Source organism: Camelina sativa, chromosome 7, assembly GCF_030686135.1.
Source record: "Camelina sativa cultivar CO46 ecotype springtype chromosome 7, ASM3068613v1".
Taxonomy (NCBI): Eukaryota; Viridiplantae; Streptophyta; class Magnoliopsida; order Brassicales; family Brassicaceae; genus Camelina; species Camelina sativa.
The window spans coordinates 17,160,828-17,176,836 of NC_141886.1; the positions used below are offsets into that span (position 1 = coordinate 17,160,828).

Genomic DNA, 16,009 nt, shown 5'->3' on the forward strand with positions numbered 1-16,009 from the left:
AAGAAACAAAAAAAAATCTAGACAACATAGGGGTTTGACATACACGAACCAAGCTCAAATCAAAATCATAATATAAAAATTTGTAAAAGAAGAAACAAACAGAGCATAACAAAGATTGTTACTAGGCAAATCACCGCCACACTAGTGCCAAACCAAAAGCCATAAGTTCAAAGGATAAGAAAAGCAGATAGAAAACAAGGCACCCTAATCGTTCCTCCTCATCCAAAACACCAAGCTTTAAGCAATAGCCAATAGACATGACAATAAGCAATATAAACTAGGCACTACAATGCTTGACTCTGTTAAACCATAAGTAACCATGAACATATACTGCGACCTACTTAAATTCTATAGCTACAACCCGAAAGTTCTTTATTCCTTTAATGATCACACACACCATTAGCTCCTAAACTAAACACTACCAAAGAGTTTACAATCCTTGAAACCAAAACTCGAGGTCAAGTTATGATCTAGCAAGTCAAAAAGACAACACGAAATGGATTTCTCGACCTTGGTTTCCTTTGATGACATTGGTGTCAAAGATAAATGAATCAAAAACCCACAGGAAACATCATAAATCACACTTTATATAACAAACATACACTACAAATCGTAAAGCACTGATGGATGATACTTAAAAGAGTATATTAAGTTTTAGATTACTTAAACGCAACATAGGATAAGCAACAAACAAACGTAAATCATGATAATATGCAGAAACTGAATTCACATAAGGAATATGGATAAGAAGAACAACAACCTCAAATCAAGCAGCTTCCTCCTTCACAGGAGCTAGAGCTGGAATCTTAACATAACCCAACTTCTTCAAGCTAGCAGCATCAGATTCCTCATTCTCATAATCTTCTTCTTCTTCCTCCTCAAAATCATAGCTCTGACGGTTCACAACGAGAGCCCAAACAAGGTACATAGTAGCAGCGGTCAAAGCACCGCAACCAACACCGAACAAGAGAGCCACGACGACGCTGAGGATGTCTCTGGTTCGATCTCTGAACGAATTGATGTTATCGGAGCCCAGAGGGAGAGACAATTGGGAACGATCCTCCTCCGATCGCTGGATCTGTGGCGTCTCGTGACGGCGATTGACGAAAAAGGGAACGACGTGGTGAGGATTCAGACGACGGATGGTGAAGACGGTGACGAATCGAGTCGAGGTGAAATCGGATTCGAGTTTAGGGTTTTCTGGGGTTATTGAGAGGGAATAGGAGGAGATGAGGAAGGTTTTGCAAGGACGTGCGGCGGAGATGGTGGTGATTGAGAGAAAAATTGCGACGGAGATCGCAAGGAGGAGGTTAGAGGACGCCATTGTTGCGGTATCGTCTTTGACTTGTTCTTCTTCTTCTTCTTCTGATTTTGAAACAAAGGAACAAACCTAACCCAGAAAGATTCGGTGAACGAAGAAGGTTCAGACGATTTTTTTTTTACTTTTATTTAATTATGAATTAACCCCTCTATTTTTGTATTTAACCATATAGGTTACTTTTGTTTTATTTCCTTTATTTTATAGCATCAACAAATTTAATTAATACAATAAAATCTATTAAAATTATAAATTTAACAATTTAATTAATAAAATTAAAATGTTAATTAATACAATAAATTATATTAAAAATTATTGACAAAAAAATTAATTTAGTTTAACCCAAACCAACACATATTTACATTTACTGTAAAATCTAAACTCTAATGCTTTCTATTTAGATATAAGATCTAAACTATAAATTTCTTTTATAAAACCAAATCAACATATAACATATTTCTCCTTTAGGGCATTCCCATCGGTCATAGGGTATATGGGTATCTAAAAACATTAATTTAATAATTTTATAATAAATAAATTATTTGTTTAAGTTTTAACTAATAAAAAAAGGCATGATCCAATCTTATAATGACATCTGTTTGACACTCATTACCATAGTATTCTAAATTATCTGGGCAGAGACACAATATCTAAACTGCTTCTAAGTTTTTATTATTTTTTAATTTCTAATATACTAATTCTCAATCAAAGATGTGGGATGGAAATGCTCTTATAGCCTAAACTGGCATATAACCTCATTTAATTATAAAAACTAAATCATAATCCTCATTTATATAATCAAACCGATATATTACCGTTTAATTGTAATATATATTGTTAATTTTATTAATATTGATAAGATTTGAGTTTTACTTTATTGAAATGGCAAAATATAAAAGATCAAATTTTCTTGATAACTTATTGAGTTTTTTTTTTTTAACTCTGTCTTTCAATGACAATTGATTTTAAACTTAAAGATTTTTATGTATCTCCCATAAGCAAATTGTTAAAGTGACATGAAGAGAAAGCGATATACAGTAAAACCTCTATAAATTAATAAACACTATAAATTAATAAATTTTGCTAGTCCTAATTCAGGATAGTGTAAAAAATAATAAAATTCGATAAGATAATAATAAGATAATAATTTTTTGAAATCCTCATGTAAAATATAGTCCTAATAATACCATAAATTAATAATCATGTAAATTTACACATACATATATATGCTGATATAGTTAAGTATGTTTCTCTTAAACCTCGTATCTATAAAACTATTGTTATGTTGTATCTTCAAACTATAATGATATAAAATATTCTATAAAATTTCATAAAACAACTAAAACTTTTTAAAGTTTTCAATTTCTAAATATGCATCATTTACATTTTGATAGTTTGAGAGACTATCAAAATACGATAATTGATATTCTTATTCATAAATAAGAATATTTATGTCATGTGTATAAGTGAATATGTCTATAATATTTGTAATTCATTGTCAATAATATTTTTTAATTATTTCAAATTCAATTCAAATACCATAAAATTTACAACAACCAAAATTCTAATCATATTTTGCAAAAATTGTCTCAATTCATAATTTTTTAAAAATAAAAAAAATTAAAAATATACCTATAAATTAATAATTATTAATTTACACTATAAAATAATAATTATTAATTTATAGAATAATTAGTATCGCTATACATTAATAAAATGTCTTTGTCCCATCATTATTATTATAGAGGTTTTACTGTAGTTTTGCAAATATAGAAAAGAGATAAGTGAACAAATAAACAAGAGAAGCTAAGAGTTCAAGTGAGATCATAGCTTCATATTTGGTCTACCTCAAAAACAATTGATCATTCATAACATGTAGATATGCAATATAATCAAGGGTTTGTTTGCATTTTAGTACATTTTGTAAACTTAATTAGCAAACTAATACATTTACTATTCAAAATTGGAAAAATAGGTGTTGTGTAATAGAGAATGTGTGAGATAGGAGAGATTGTGGGACATAGACTTGGATGAGAATATTACCAAAAGGGTATGTATGTGTGGGTGAGAAATAAAGTTTTTTTTTTCAATCATAATTATTCAAATAATTGTTAATATAATTTTTTTTTTAGTAATTTTCTTGGATACAAAAAAATATATATTTTTTTCTTTACAATTTGATATAAATTTTATTTAATAATTTTTAAATATATTAAATACATTTTTTGTATCCGTACACCTTATTTAATATACAGATGTCTATACACCTTATTGAGTGTACATACACACATTATTAAGTGTACATATGTAATTTGTACAAAACCATTGTGATATAGATATTTGAAACCCTAAGAATTAAATAAACTACACAAATTACATCTGTTCAATTAATAATGTGTACATACCTATGTACACTTAATAATGTGTACAGACATCTGTACACTTAATAATGTGTACAAACATCTGTACACTTAATAATGTGTACGGATACAAAATTTGTAAAAAATATTCAACATTATCAAATAAAATCATCAAACAAAATGCATATCAAATTATAAAGAAAAAAACATAGATTTTTATACATCTTAAAAATTTTGGAAAGCAAATTTTAATTAGTCAGCATTTTTGTTTTTAAGATTGTAGGGAGCATATATTTAAAAAAAAAAAAAGTCTAAGACTCAATGACATGTGTTGTAAATATGAAATATTGACGATGGTTAGAAAGTTTTGTGAACAGTTGAAAACAGTAAAATGTAGAATTTACTAATTGTAAATACTACTTTTACAATTATGTTTTGAAAAATATCTAAAATGCCAAATATCTCTATAATCAATCCATTAGCTTTATTCTTACATGTTTTGTGGTTCCACTACTTTAGATGATTTTGCTATGTTCTTCTTTGTTTTTTCACAGATTTGGTGTTTATATATATATATATATATATATATATATATATATATGATAGATCTTGACAAAACTAAATCTGATATTTATAATAGCTTATGTAGTATGTAACCATTAATCATGCTCGATTAATATCGTACATTTTCCATATTCGTAATGATAATGTATACTTTTACACTCATATACTATTTTCAAAGGAAACACACACACATATAATATATATTGTTTAGGATATTTGCAAAAAAGTTTCAAGTACCATTTTTTTGCAATTTTACTATCATCGCTACAATTCCTATTTGGTTTGTCTGGAGAACGACTGATCTAATTCATAACATGCAATATAAATCCACCATCTTTTTTTAGATAATGTAGATTCAAATAAAGTTTTCATATTTGTAATGCTAAAGTATATTTTTACAAGTTAGGATTATTTTTTGCAATTTTTAATTCTTCATTATTAAAAATATTTTAATCCTCTATTAAATTAACATGCAATACATCTCATAATTTTCCATATACATTTAACACATAAACATATCATAATTAAATTTCCAAAATTAATTTAACTCGAAAAATAGCCCACAAAATTAGGAATTTACACCGTCTCTACACACCCACACCAGTCTACGTACATTTAGGTTAATAAAAACAAACAAAAACATTGACCATATAAATATAGAATACACACACACACAATAGAATCAGTTTGACACAAAATCGCCAGCTTTTATTCCCCTTTCTTCGGCGATTTCAATCTCTCTTTGTATAAAAATCCCTCTCTTCCCTTCAGATCTGATTCATTCAATCAATCAATCATCAACACAAAAACTATGGAGGTAGAGCAACAACGATCCAAAAAAGACGACGATCTCGCCACCAATGGATCTGGTGGTACGGAAGAAGAAGAAGTCTCCGTGGAGAGAATCTTCGAAGCGAGTCACGAGGTTCCTCCGTCGTGGCAGCACCAGCTCACTTTCAGAGCTCTGATCGTTAGTTTCATACTCGCGATTCTCTTCACTTTCGTCGTGATGAAACTGAATTTAACGACTGGTATCATCCCTTCCCTTAACATCTCCGCCGGTTTGCTCGGTTTCTTCTTCGTCAAAACATGGACTAAGATTCTCAACAAAGCCGGTGTGCTGAAACAGCCGTTCACACGGCAAGAGAACACCGTGATTCAGACTTGCGTCGTCGCTTCCTCCGGCATCGCCTTTAGTGGTACGTCCTTTTTCATGAAATTGTTTTTTTTTTTTTTTTTTTTTTTTTGATGAAGTTGATAGTGTGGTTTTTTTTTGAAAATTATCGGAAAAAAAAAATTAAAGAATTGAGAAATTTGTTGATGATGTGAACGATTCAATGGAGTTTGGTGTCACCGTCTTTTTTTGATGGTGAGAGCTCTCTGTGGAAAAGGACAGATTCTACTTTTTGAGTTTATCGTTTTCTATATATGTAAAAAAAAAATTATATGTTAGGGATATACTTTAAATTCGCATATTTGATTTTGATTTTATATATCCATTTTTAACGGATTGTGATAAAATGATCATTTAAAAAATTAGGGTAATGATTATCTCTAGTGTCAGATTAGGTCAGCTGTTGTTATCATTAAACGTACATGCATGGAATTAACATAATCCTAGATAATTTTTATATAAAAATACCTAATAGAAAAATGCATATAATGATACTACAATATCATTAATTAATATTTTTTTAAAAAGTTCAATTGTTTTGCTAACTTGTTATTTATTTATTTCACTTTTTTTTTGGCGTTTAAGTTAGGCTTGAGTATAAAAACCGTACCCAAATACTCAATCTGGAATCCGACTTGAAAAACCGGGTTCGGATTGAGTACGAGTTTGCCTATAAAACTCTATTGGATTTTATTTTCTAATATTCGTGGATTCGGGTTAGGGTCAGGTAATACCCGGTACCCGTTTGGGTACCCATTAAACCCGAACATATAAACATATTTATAATATTTATCATTAATATAATGCAATTACCCCAAAATTATGATTATAATTTTGAATATTTAATTTAGTTTTATACCTAAATATCAAAAATAATCAAAATGTCTAAAATATTTTGTTATGTAAGTCAAAATTTAACTAAATTTATTTAAATTTAATTATATTTTTTCGGGTACCCGGTAGTTCGGGTACTAATCGGGTTCTAAAATTTGTAACCCAAACCGATCCGAACCCGATAGTACCCAAACCGAACCGAACTCATATATCTAAAAATACCCAATAGATTCTATTTTTCTAAACCCGTTTACTCAAACCCGAACGGGTTACCTGAATGTCCAGCCGTAGTTTAACTTTATATGTAGCTAACTTTTTTTCTCAACTAATTAAACTAAATTTGCAAATTCTTTGAAGTATCTGAGTAGATTTAGATGTAGTGAATGGAATTATGGAAAATGTCAAAATAAAGTTGATTAGTGACGTTATATAAGAGTCCAAGAGAAAATGTGTATGACTTTTTTTTTTGTGATAAAATGAGAAACGTATCTCTAATCTTACACCGTTACACGCCATGAGGGACAAGTTGATAGAAACATGACGCGTAAATATACGGATTAAGTCAAGTCAAATCTTGTTTTAGCATATGATTACGGCACTCTATTAGGGAGTTTGATTTTTTTATTTATAGTAAACTAAAATTCACAGTATATGTACTTAGCTGTAATTTTCACGTTATAGATTAGATTTATAAAAAGTTTAAATAGCTAATTCCACTATCTGTTTGACTTATTTTCTTATTTGCATGGGATCGGACTGGTAACAATTTGATAATGACTAAAGTGAGAATTTAATATTTGGAACTGCTTTCGAGATTGAAACAGACATCACCACTCAATGGGTACACATACTTATTGCATGGAGAGATTGAGAATTTTCAAGGAAACCACTATTTTTGACTATCACGTGTTTGATTCGTTCATTTGGAGATCCTGACGTTAAATTATTTAATATTGAGTTGACTTGCTTTGCCTACCATGTGTGTCAAATGGGAATCTAGAATTTCCCACATGACCTTTAATTCCACCTTATTTAAATAGGTTTTGATTAGACGACTAATTAAATAGTGGAATTTAAGTTTGTGGTACACGTTATGATTCGATTTTGGTTTTTAATTAAAGGAATCAAATCACAAAATAATGTTTTTGATATGTTACTGTGATCAATAACTGATCCATTTGGTTCTCTGTTGCTTGTTTAGTTGACTTAATGATATGATTGGTTAGATAACAATGACTAGTTCTTTGATCAAAAAAAAAAAAGATAACAATGACTAGTTTGATATGTTGCAGGGCTCAGTAACTGACCCATTTGGTTCTCTGTTGTGTGTTTGTTCTTTTGAACAGGTGGGTTTGGTAGTTACTTGTTTGGGATGAGTGATGTTGTTGCAAAACAATCCGCGGAAGCTAATACAGCTATGAACATAAAGAATCCTCATTTGGGTTGGATGATTGGGTTTCTCTTTGTTGTTAGTTTTCTTGGTCTTTTCTCTGTCGTTCCCCTACGAAAGATCATGATTGTGGACTTCAAATTGACATATCCTAGTGGTACTGCCACTGCCCATCTCATCAACAGCTTCCACACACCTCAAGGAGCCAAACTCGCAAAGTAAGAATCTTTCATCTTACCCATTGGCCATTAGATCAATCTCTGAATACGTTGTTCAATTTTCTGACTATTGATCCTTTTCTTCTCAATATGCAACACAGGAAGCAAGTCAGAGCATTGGGGAAGTTCTTCTCATTCAGTTTCTTGTGGGGTTTCTTTCAATGGTTCTTCACTTCTGGTGACGATTGCGGTTTTGCTAACTTCCCTACATTTGGTCTCAAAGCCTATGAGAACAAGTTCTACTTTGATTTCTCGGCTACATATGTTGGTGTCGGAATGATTTGCCCGTACCTAATCAATGTTTCTCTTCTCATTGGATCAATCCTCTCATGGGGTGTTATGTGGCCTCTCATTGGTAACCAAAAAGGCAATTGGTATTCTGCTGAACTTAAAGCAAGTAGTCTCCATGGTCTTCAAGGCTACAAGGTATTGTATTATGTCTCTCCCTCCCTTTCCCTTCAGTTCATTCAATAAGAGATGGCAAACTTGAATTGTGTTTAATGCTCTCAGGTGTTTATAGCCATAGCTATGATCCTAGGTGATGGTCTCTACAACTTCATCAAAGTCTTAGGCCGCACTATCTTTGGTCTATACAAGCAATTCAAGAACAAAGATGTTCTTCCCGTGAACGACCGTTCATCACCAAACATTGTAAAAATTTCTTACGACGACAAAAGAAGAACAGAGCTTTTCCTCAAAGACAGAATCCCATCATGGTTCGCTGTAAGCGGTTATGTAGTCTTGGCTATAGTCTCAATCGTCACAGTTCCACACATCTTCCATCAGCTCAAATGGTACCATATTTTGACCATGTACATAGTCGCCCCTGTCTTAGCCTTTTGCAACGCCTACGGTTGTGGACTCACTGACTGGTCCTTAGCTTCCACATACGGCAAACTTGCCATTTTCACCATCGGAGCCTGGGCTGGTGCAGCCAATGGAGGCGTCTTAGCCGGACTCGCGGCTTGTGGTGTCATGATGAACATTGTCTCAACAGCTTCTGATCTTATGCAAGATTTCAAAACCGGTTACATGACATTAGCCTCACCACGATCAATGTTCTTGAGCCAAGCTATTGGAACCGCAATGGGGTGTGTGATATCTCCTTGCGTCTTCTGGCTATTCTACAAGGCATTCCCAGACTTTGGCCAAGTCGGGACCGCCTATCCAGCTCCCTACGCCCTAGTCTACAGAAACATGTCTATACTTGGAGTCGAAGGGTTCTCTGCTTTGCCCAAACACTGCCTCATGCTCTGCTACATATTCTTCGCAGCAGCAGTGATTGTGAACGGCGTAAGGGATGCTGTAGGACCAAAGTGGGCTCGATTTATCCCCCTCCCGATGGCTATGGCTATACCATTCTACATCGGAGGTTACTTCACAATCGACATGTGTGTGGGAAGTCTCATATTGTTCATCTGGAGGAAGCTGAATAAACCAAAGGCTGATGCGTACTCTTCCGCTGTTGCTTCGGGTTTGATCTGCGGTGAAGGCATTTGGACATTACCAAGCTCTATACTTGCATTGGCTGGTGTTAAACCTCCCATTTGCATGAAGTTCTTGTCCAGCTCTACCAACATGAAGGTTGATTCCTTCTTAAACCCATCTTAACATTCTCTTTTTCTCAATTTGGTTTAGAGTTTGGTGTTTTTTGTTTTACGTTTCCTGTCTAGTTTTAATTGGCTTTATAGGTCTCCTGTCTTAAGTTGGTGGTGGTTATTGTTATTTCTTCTACTCAAAAATGTAAAAAAAGAAGAATGATTGAATAATTTGTTTTTCTGGTTTCTCTGTTGTTCACTTCTTACTCTTAACACTAATAGTAGTGTGCTTCTTCAATATCACCACAAGTGAAAGAGACACAAATTTGAACATATATAATCTGAGAAACACATACCTATTTGGTTCAAACTGATACAGCACTTACAGTTCAGAGGCAAGAATATGTTGCTCTTCTGTTTCCCTTTCCGAGGTTCCCAAGAGTCGCTAAGCACCCCATTTATGATGTTGTTATACCAAAGAATCAATGAGACTTTTGATAGAATATCAAATGCAATTGAAAACATTAGGAAGAAAGATAAGGCTTTTCATGACATGTCAAATACAAAAATAAAAAAAGAACTAAAAAAAATTCAGAGAAAGCTAGGAACAAACATTTGGAAACAACTCTCAGAAAATTCAGACATTGTCTCGATACAACCATTACCATTGTCTAGCTTAAACACCTTCATCTCACTTTCCTCATTGTCTACGAAGTAAACAGAATTATGCAGGCATCCGTAAAACTCATTAGCCAAAACAGAGAAATTAGTATCCGTAGCCATCACAAACGCGTTGTCTCCCAAGGACTTAACCTCAACCCATTTTGCTAATTCCTCATCCATCTTGTAAACCTTGAAACCAACCGTCTTGAGTCCCTTCGCACTCGAATCCAAGGAATCAGCTTTTCTCTTCCGTGAACTCTCTTCAAAGAGCCTCTCCACAATGTAAAGCTCTCCACAACATTCCACGAAGCTCTTCTCTATGCAACAGCCATTCGTAATCGTTTCTTCAAACAAAGGACCGTACCCATAGATTCTAAGTCTGGAATCAATCCACCAAACAGCTCCTTCGAAATCCAACGCATAAGTTAACCCTCTGTGAACTATAATATCAGAGAATTTATGATCAGACATTTCTTCGAGTCTGATCCAAAACTCCCCATCCCAAGATTTGATAAACCTCTCTCGGCTGATCCCAAGAAGCTGTTGATTCCATCCATTGGCTTTGACAAGAACCACTTTTTTGAAATCACGATCTGTTATTCCCTTGCGTTTGCTAAGCGCCGCGTAGGCTTCTCCAATCTCCGAGACGGTGAACTCTAAAAGATCGAGGGTTTCGCGAGAATGCGGCAGCGCGAACCGGGAGAAAGGGTCAAGGAGACGGAACTTCTTGGAGTTGATGTCCTCGTCGGATTTTATAAGCCAGCCTTGCTTTGAGGAGGAGGAGGAGAGAGTGACGCGGAAGAAGGCGGCGCGTGAGAGGAACATGAGGTGGTAGGTGTTGGAGACTCGCTTTTTCTCTTTCGTTGTCACGAAAGAGAGGTGGCGGAGAGGAGGGCGGCTCGGGAATTGATGTTTAGTTTCGGCGCCGGAAGCGGAGGAGCGCCAAGATGAGCAGATGCTTCGGAAACGATTGAGTTCGACGAGGGAGAATGATCGGACGGCGATCAAACGGAGGAGCTCCTCCGGTGAGGTAGACCAATCGCAATCAGCCATCGCTCTCGACCTCTGCCTGGGAGTTCCGTTTGTTCGGTTATTTCGGTTTTTCGGTTTTTTCAATTTTTGAAAAATCTACCAAAACCGAAATTAGAAATGGTTCAGTTCGGTTTGGTTTTCGGATAATTCGGTTTTTGGTCATAAAAACTGAAATAACCGATTTCTATTATTGGACTTGTAAAAACCAACTTTAACTAGAGCAAAAAATAAATAAAAGGCCCATTATAAAATCAGAAAAATAAACATAAGTCCAGCCCAAATTGTTTTGTTATTCTCACATCTCTCATGTTCGCCCTAGTCTTACGAGAGATCAATGGCATGTTCTTTTACGGTGACCGCAGAAGATGAGATCAGAGAAGAAGGAGATCGGAGAAGAAGAGGAACAAGGAAGAGAAGATCTGAGAAGAAGAAGATCGATGAGGAAGAAGATCGGAGAGAAAGGAGATCGACGAAGATAATAAGAAGAAGAGTGGAGACGAGAAGGCTAAAGGAGAAACAGATAAATTCTCAAGAAATCTTCACAAATCCTCATATTTCAATCTGAGAGAGCGAGAGTGTTGGCGATGGAGAAGAAGAACGGATCTAAACCAAAGACTTGCCGAGGGATACACTCAATATATATCATCTTTTCAGCAAAAAAATGTGTTCCACTTTTTATATATACATCATGTATCATGTACCATTGACCCGACAATAGCTTATGTCAGCTTAGGGTTTCGAAAGATTAGGCGAAAACCTCAAATCCATTTTAACCAGACAATAGCTTATGTCCTCCACTTTTTTATTTAATAAAATAGAACAATTTAAATAATTTATGTGAGTTTTGTTATTACCCATTCGGGTTCGGGTAAACGGGTTTAGAAAAATAGAATCCATAGGGTAGTTTTAGATATATGGGTTCGATTTGGTTTGGGTACTATCAGGTTCGGGTCGGTTTGGGTTACAAATTTTAGAATCCGATTAGTACCTGAATTACTGGGTACCAAAAAAATATAATTAAAACTAAATAAAATATTCAAAATTATAATCATAATTTTGAGGTAATTGCATTGTATTCATGATAAATATTATAAATATCTTTACATGTTCGGGTTTAACGGATATCCAAACGGGTATCGGATATTACCCAATCCTAACCCGAACCCACGGGTATTAGAAAATAGAATCCAATAGGGTTTTATAGGCAAACATAGGGATGTTATAACGGGCTTAAAATGATAGGGTTGGCCCAGCTCGTTGTTAATTTTATAGATCCGTGACCCTGTATTTTACTTTTAAAAAAAATCGAGCTTATAAGGGCCGAGTATTGCTAAATCTCGAGCTGGCCCTGTTCTATTATTTTTTTTCCTCTAAACAAAACGACACGGTTTGATTCATCGACAAAATTTTCTTTTTTCTTTCTCGGTTCTTTCTCTTCTTCTCTCTAGCCGCCAGAGACGATTCGTTGGTTCTCAATCTCGCTGGTTTCACAATCTCTTCAACCTCTAATTGGCTTTAAGTAAGGTTCAATCTATTTTTCCCTTTATCAATTTAGATTTTAGACTGTTTGCTGAAACTGAGAAAGGTATCATATTGTCATGGTTTCATTATTCTTGGTAGCTCCATAGTTTATAAAACTCAGTTGCTTCCTTATGTATCAATTAGTGGCTTTATAATTGAGATTTGAGATGATATTGCAATTTGGAGTTATATTCTCTTAAAGGTTTCGGTCATATCAAATTTGCAATATGTATTTGATTATTCTTTAGCTCATAATGAATTAGTGATTGTGATGTTTCTGTCGACTTCTTCTGTTTTTTCTCTGTTTGGTGTTCGTTCGATGTATATGAATCATATTTATAACATCAGTGTCTTGCTTATAATTGCATTAGCTAGTTTTAAGTAGATTTGAGTTTTGAATTTCTAGAACTCAGAAGAATCTGAAGCATATGGATAATAAACAAATTATGATTTCTTTTGATTTGAAGTAGATTTGAGTTTTGAATTTCTAGAACTGTTTTACATAACATGAGTTTTGGATATCGATGAGTTTTTGTATTTTTAGAACTGTTGGTTTTTGTTTTGAGTTTTGAAATAAAATGGAAAAAGTTATCGGGCCAGGGCTGAAGAGGGTTCAGCCCTTTAATATTAATTTTACAGGGCTTTTTTTATACTCAGGGTTTTAAAGGGTTTAATGTATACAGGGCCAGGGCTGAACAAGGCTTAAAAACCCTTTTTAACATCCCTAGGTAAACACATACCCAATCCAAATCTAATTTTTTGGGTCGGATTCCGGGTTAGGTATTCGGGTATAGTTTTTATGCCTAGGCCTAGATGAAATGATGAAACACGTAGAAAGAAGATACAAAAGTCAATTGTATCGGATCAATGTTGTTTGATGTTTACTAGCTAGAGATCAAATTCTAGGTTTGGCTGAAAAGAAAATAATAGAAATGAGATCACGTACTGACTCACTTGGGTGTCCAAAATTAGCGTTTGTTTATTATTATTTTTAAAATTATAGTAGGAATAAAAGATGATACGAAGGGATATGGGTTATCTGTACATTCGATGTATAATCATGTAATCTTATTATTTATTCCATTGGCCATTTCATTATATACAACTTTGTACAATATTATTTAAACCTGTGAGATCTTAAAAGGTTAGGGCGACAATAGCTTATGTTAGTAGATATATATCCATTTCAACCCGACAATAGCTTACGTTAGCTTAGAACAATTTTGAATATATAGTTATATTAATTGTTTACTTGATAAATAAATTAAAAACCCAAAGAATCTATATATAATCCTAAGTCTATATGAAACACATAGACAGAAGAAACAAGTTCTTCTTCTTTTTTAAGTATTAGGCCTTAGGGTGGCAACCTCATATCCATTTTTAACCCGACTATAGCTTATGGTACCTTAGAAAACTTTTGAATATATAGATATATAAATTTTAATTTACATGATAAATAAATTAAAACCCCAAAGAATCTATATATAATCCTAAGATTAAATGAAACACATATAAAGAAGAAACAAGTTCTTCTTCTTTTCTAACGATCTTCATGTTTCAAAAGAACGTTTATAATTGAATGATTACAGATTAACAATATTGTTCGTCCCACGTATGTTGAACGAAAGTTTGCTTAGAACTATATATTAATAACTTATATCTTCCTTTTCAACCAAATGGAGAAAAAAAACTGTGCTCCACTTTTTTAATAAACTAGAACAATTTAATTAATTTAAATTACTTATAATAAAAAGCCACTAGAAATCTAAATCGTTAGATGAAAAGATGAAACACGTAGAAAGACTATACAAGTCAATTATATTGGACTAATGTTATTTAAAGTGTACTAGATAGAGATCACATTCTAGATTTGGTGGAAAAGAAAATAATAGAATGAGTTCACTGACTCACTTGTGTGTCCAAAATTAGTGTTTGTTTGATTTCAAAAATATAGTAGGAATAAAAGATTATACGAAAGGATAGGGGTTATATATATATTCCACGTATATTTATATACAACTTTGTAGAGTATATTATTTAAACCCTGTGAGATCTTAAAAGAACGCAATATAGTACTAATTAACAAAAAGTAGAGGCTCATCACGTCACGCGAACAAATACAAAAAGTAAAATCAAGAAGTCAGACAATATAGTACTAACAAAATATTTATATAAATAAAATATTTTCTTTTTTTTCTAAAAAATCTCGTCCAATCACATGAAGCCACGTCAAATAAGAACTAGGCTTAAATCAGTTTTACATTAAGAACTAAAAAAGTGTTCTAAGTCACTATTTATTATTTTTATAATTTTTTGGGCTTAGAACACCCTTGGTGTTCTCCTATTAATGATGACCTTAGATGACAGTTTTACTTTTATTTTATTCGCCTTTTAAGGTTCTTTCATGTCAATTACGTACAATGAATAAACGTTCATGGGTTCCTTATAAATTTTAATACCATTTTAGATAACTTCCGGATAAAATGTGTTGTGCATATTTCGTCATGGCTCACGTCACTCATTTTGGCTTTTTATGATCTGCTATTTTGATTATATTGGTGAGTGTTTTGTAATTTTCTTGATTTTAGTACATGTCTAAAGTGTGTAAAATGCTATTTAAAATTTCAGATATTTTGATTTGTAAATGCATGAATGAGAATATGATTAAATGCGTGTTAACTATCTGACTAAATTACTTGTGTTTGGATCAATACATATGTTTTGATTATTTTGAATTTTTTAATGTATCATTTGTTTGAATTGTTGTTGCCAAAACGTATCAAGTTTCATGTTTCATTAGTTCAAAGCAACCGATAAAAAAAAAAGTGATTATTAATTGGTCATGTTTCTGTGGCCTTTGGTTGGTGAAAGAAGAAACGTTTTAGAACAAACGTCGTGTATAATTGAAACTGCCCCATTTGTTTAGAATGAATATATGGTTTAAATGTCCTTGTCAAGAATCAGAAATGGTTCTTAAGGATCTCACTTTGATCACATCTTGGATGTATGCTTTGGGTGCGTATATCATTTTCGTATTAACTCACTTTTTTATTTATTTATTAATCTTAACAAGAATTATTTATAGACTTGTAACAAGAATTCACACTTGAACTACTATTACATACACACATAAACCCAGCTTCTTATCATCTTCTCCTTGCAATTCCTTATTCTCTTTCATAGATCTTGGGTTCACTCTGTTCTTCCTCCTCTGTTTCTCTTTTGACAACTTCCATGGCGGACTCAGGTCCTGTAGTCCAAACATCCCCACTCGTCACTTTCCTCTAGCACAAGCAGCTTACGGCACTTCGATCCTTGCCTAAAAAAAAAAACAAAGTCCTGACTCCAAATCATTCATGGATGTATCTATAATCTCTCTACCATTAATCAGCCT

General features: G+C 33.2%; 2 protein-coding genes and 1 pseudogene across 3 annotated transcripts; 1 reads left to right on the top strand and 2 right to left on the bottom strand.

Annotated features, from left to right (window-relative positions):
• Nucleotides 1-569: 569 nt before the first annotated feature.
• Nucleotides 570-1,463, bottom strand: LOC104701170 (uncharacterized). Its single transcript, XM_010416816.3, has one exon. The coding sequence runs from the start codon at nucleotides 1,322-1,324 to the stop codon at nucleotides 767-769; it is 558 nt and encodes a 185-aa protein (XP_010415118.1). The 5' UTR covers nucleotides 1,325-1,463; the 3' UTR covers nucleotides 570-766.
• Nucleotides 1,464-4,473: 3,010 nt separating this feature from the next.
• On the top strand, nucleotides 4,474-9,642 carry LOC104701171 (putative metal-nicotianamine transporter YSL7). Its single transcript, XM_087458794.1, has 4 exons — nucleotides 4,474-5,441; nucleotides 7,597-7,858; nucleotides 7,960-8,284; nucleotides 8,369-9,642. Exons 1-4 carry the CDS (start codon nucleotides 5,054-5,056, stop codon nucleotides 9,467-9,469), a joined length of 2,076 nt encoding a protein of 691 aa, XP_087314920.1. The 5' UTR covers nucleotides 4,474-5,053; the 3' UTR covers nucleotides 9,470-9,642.
• Nucleotides 9,643-9,888: 246 nt separating this feature from the next.
• Nucleotides 9,889-12,045, bottom strand: LOC104701172 (putative F-box protein At1g65740 pseudogene; annotated as a pseudogene). The gene has a single exon (XR_015560932.1). The product of XR_015560932.1 is annotated as a putative F-box protein At1g65740 pseudogene (transcript).
• Nucleotides 12,046-16,009: the final 3,964 nt, after the last annotated feature.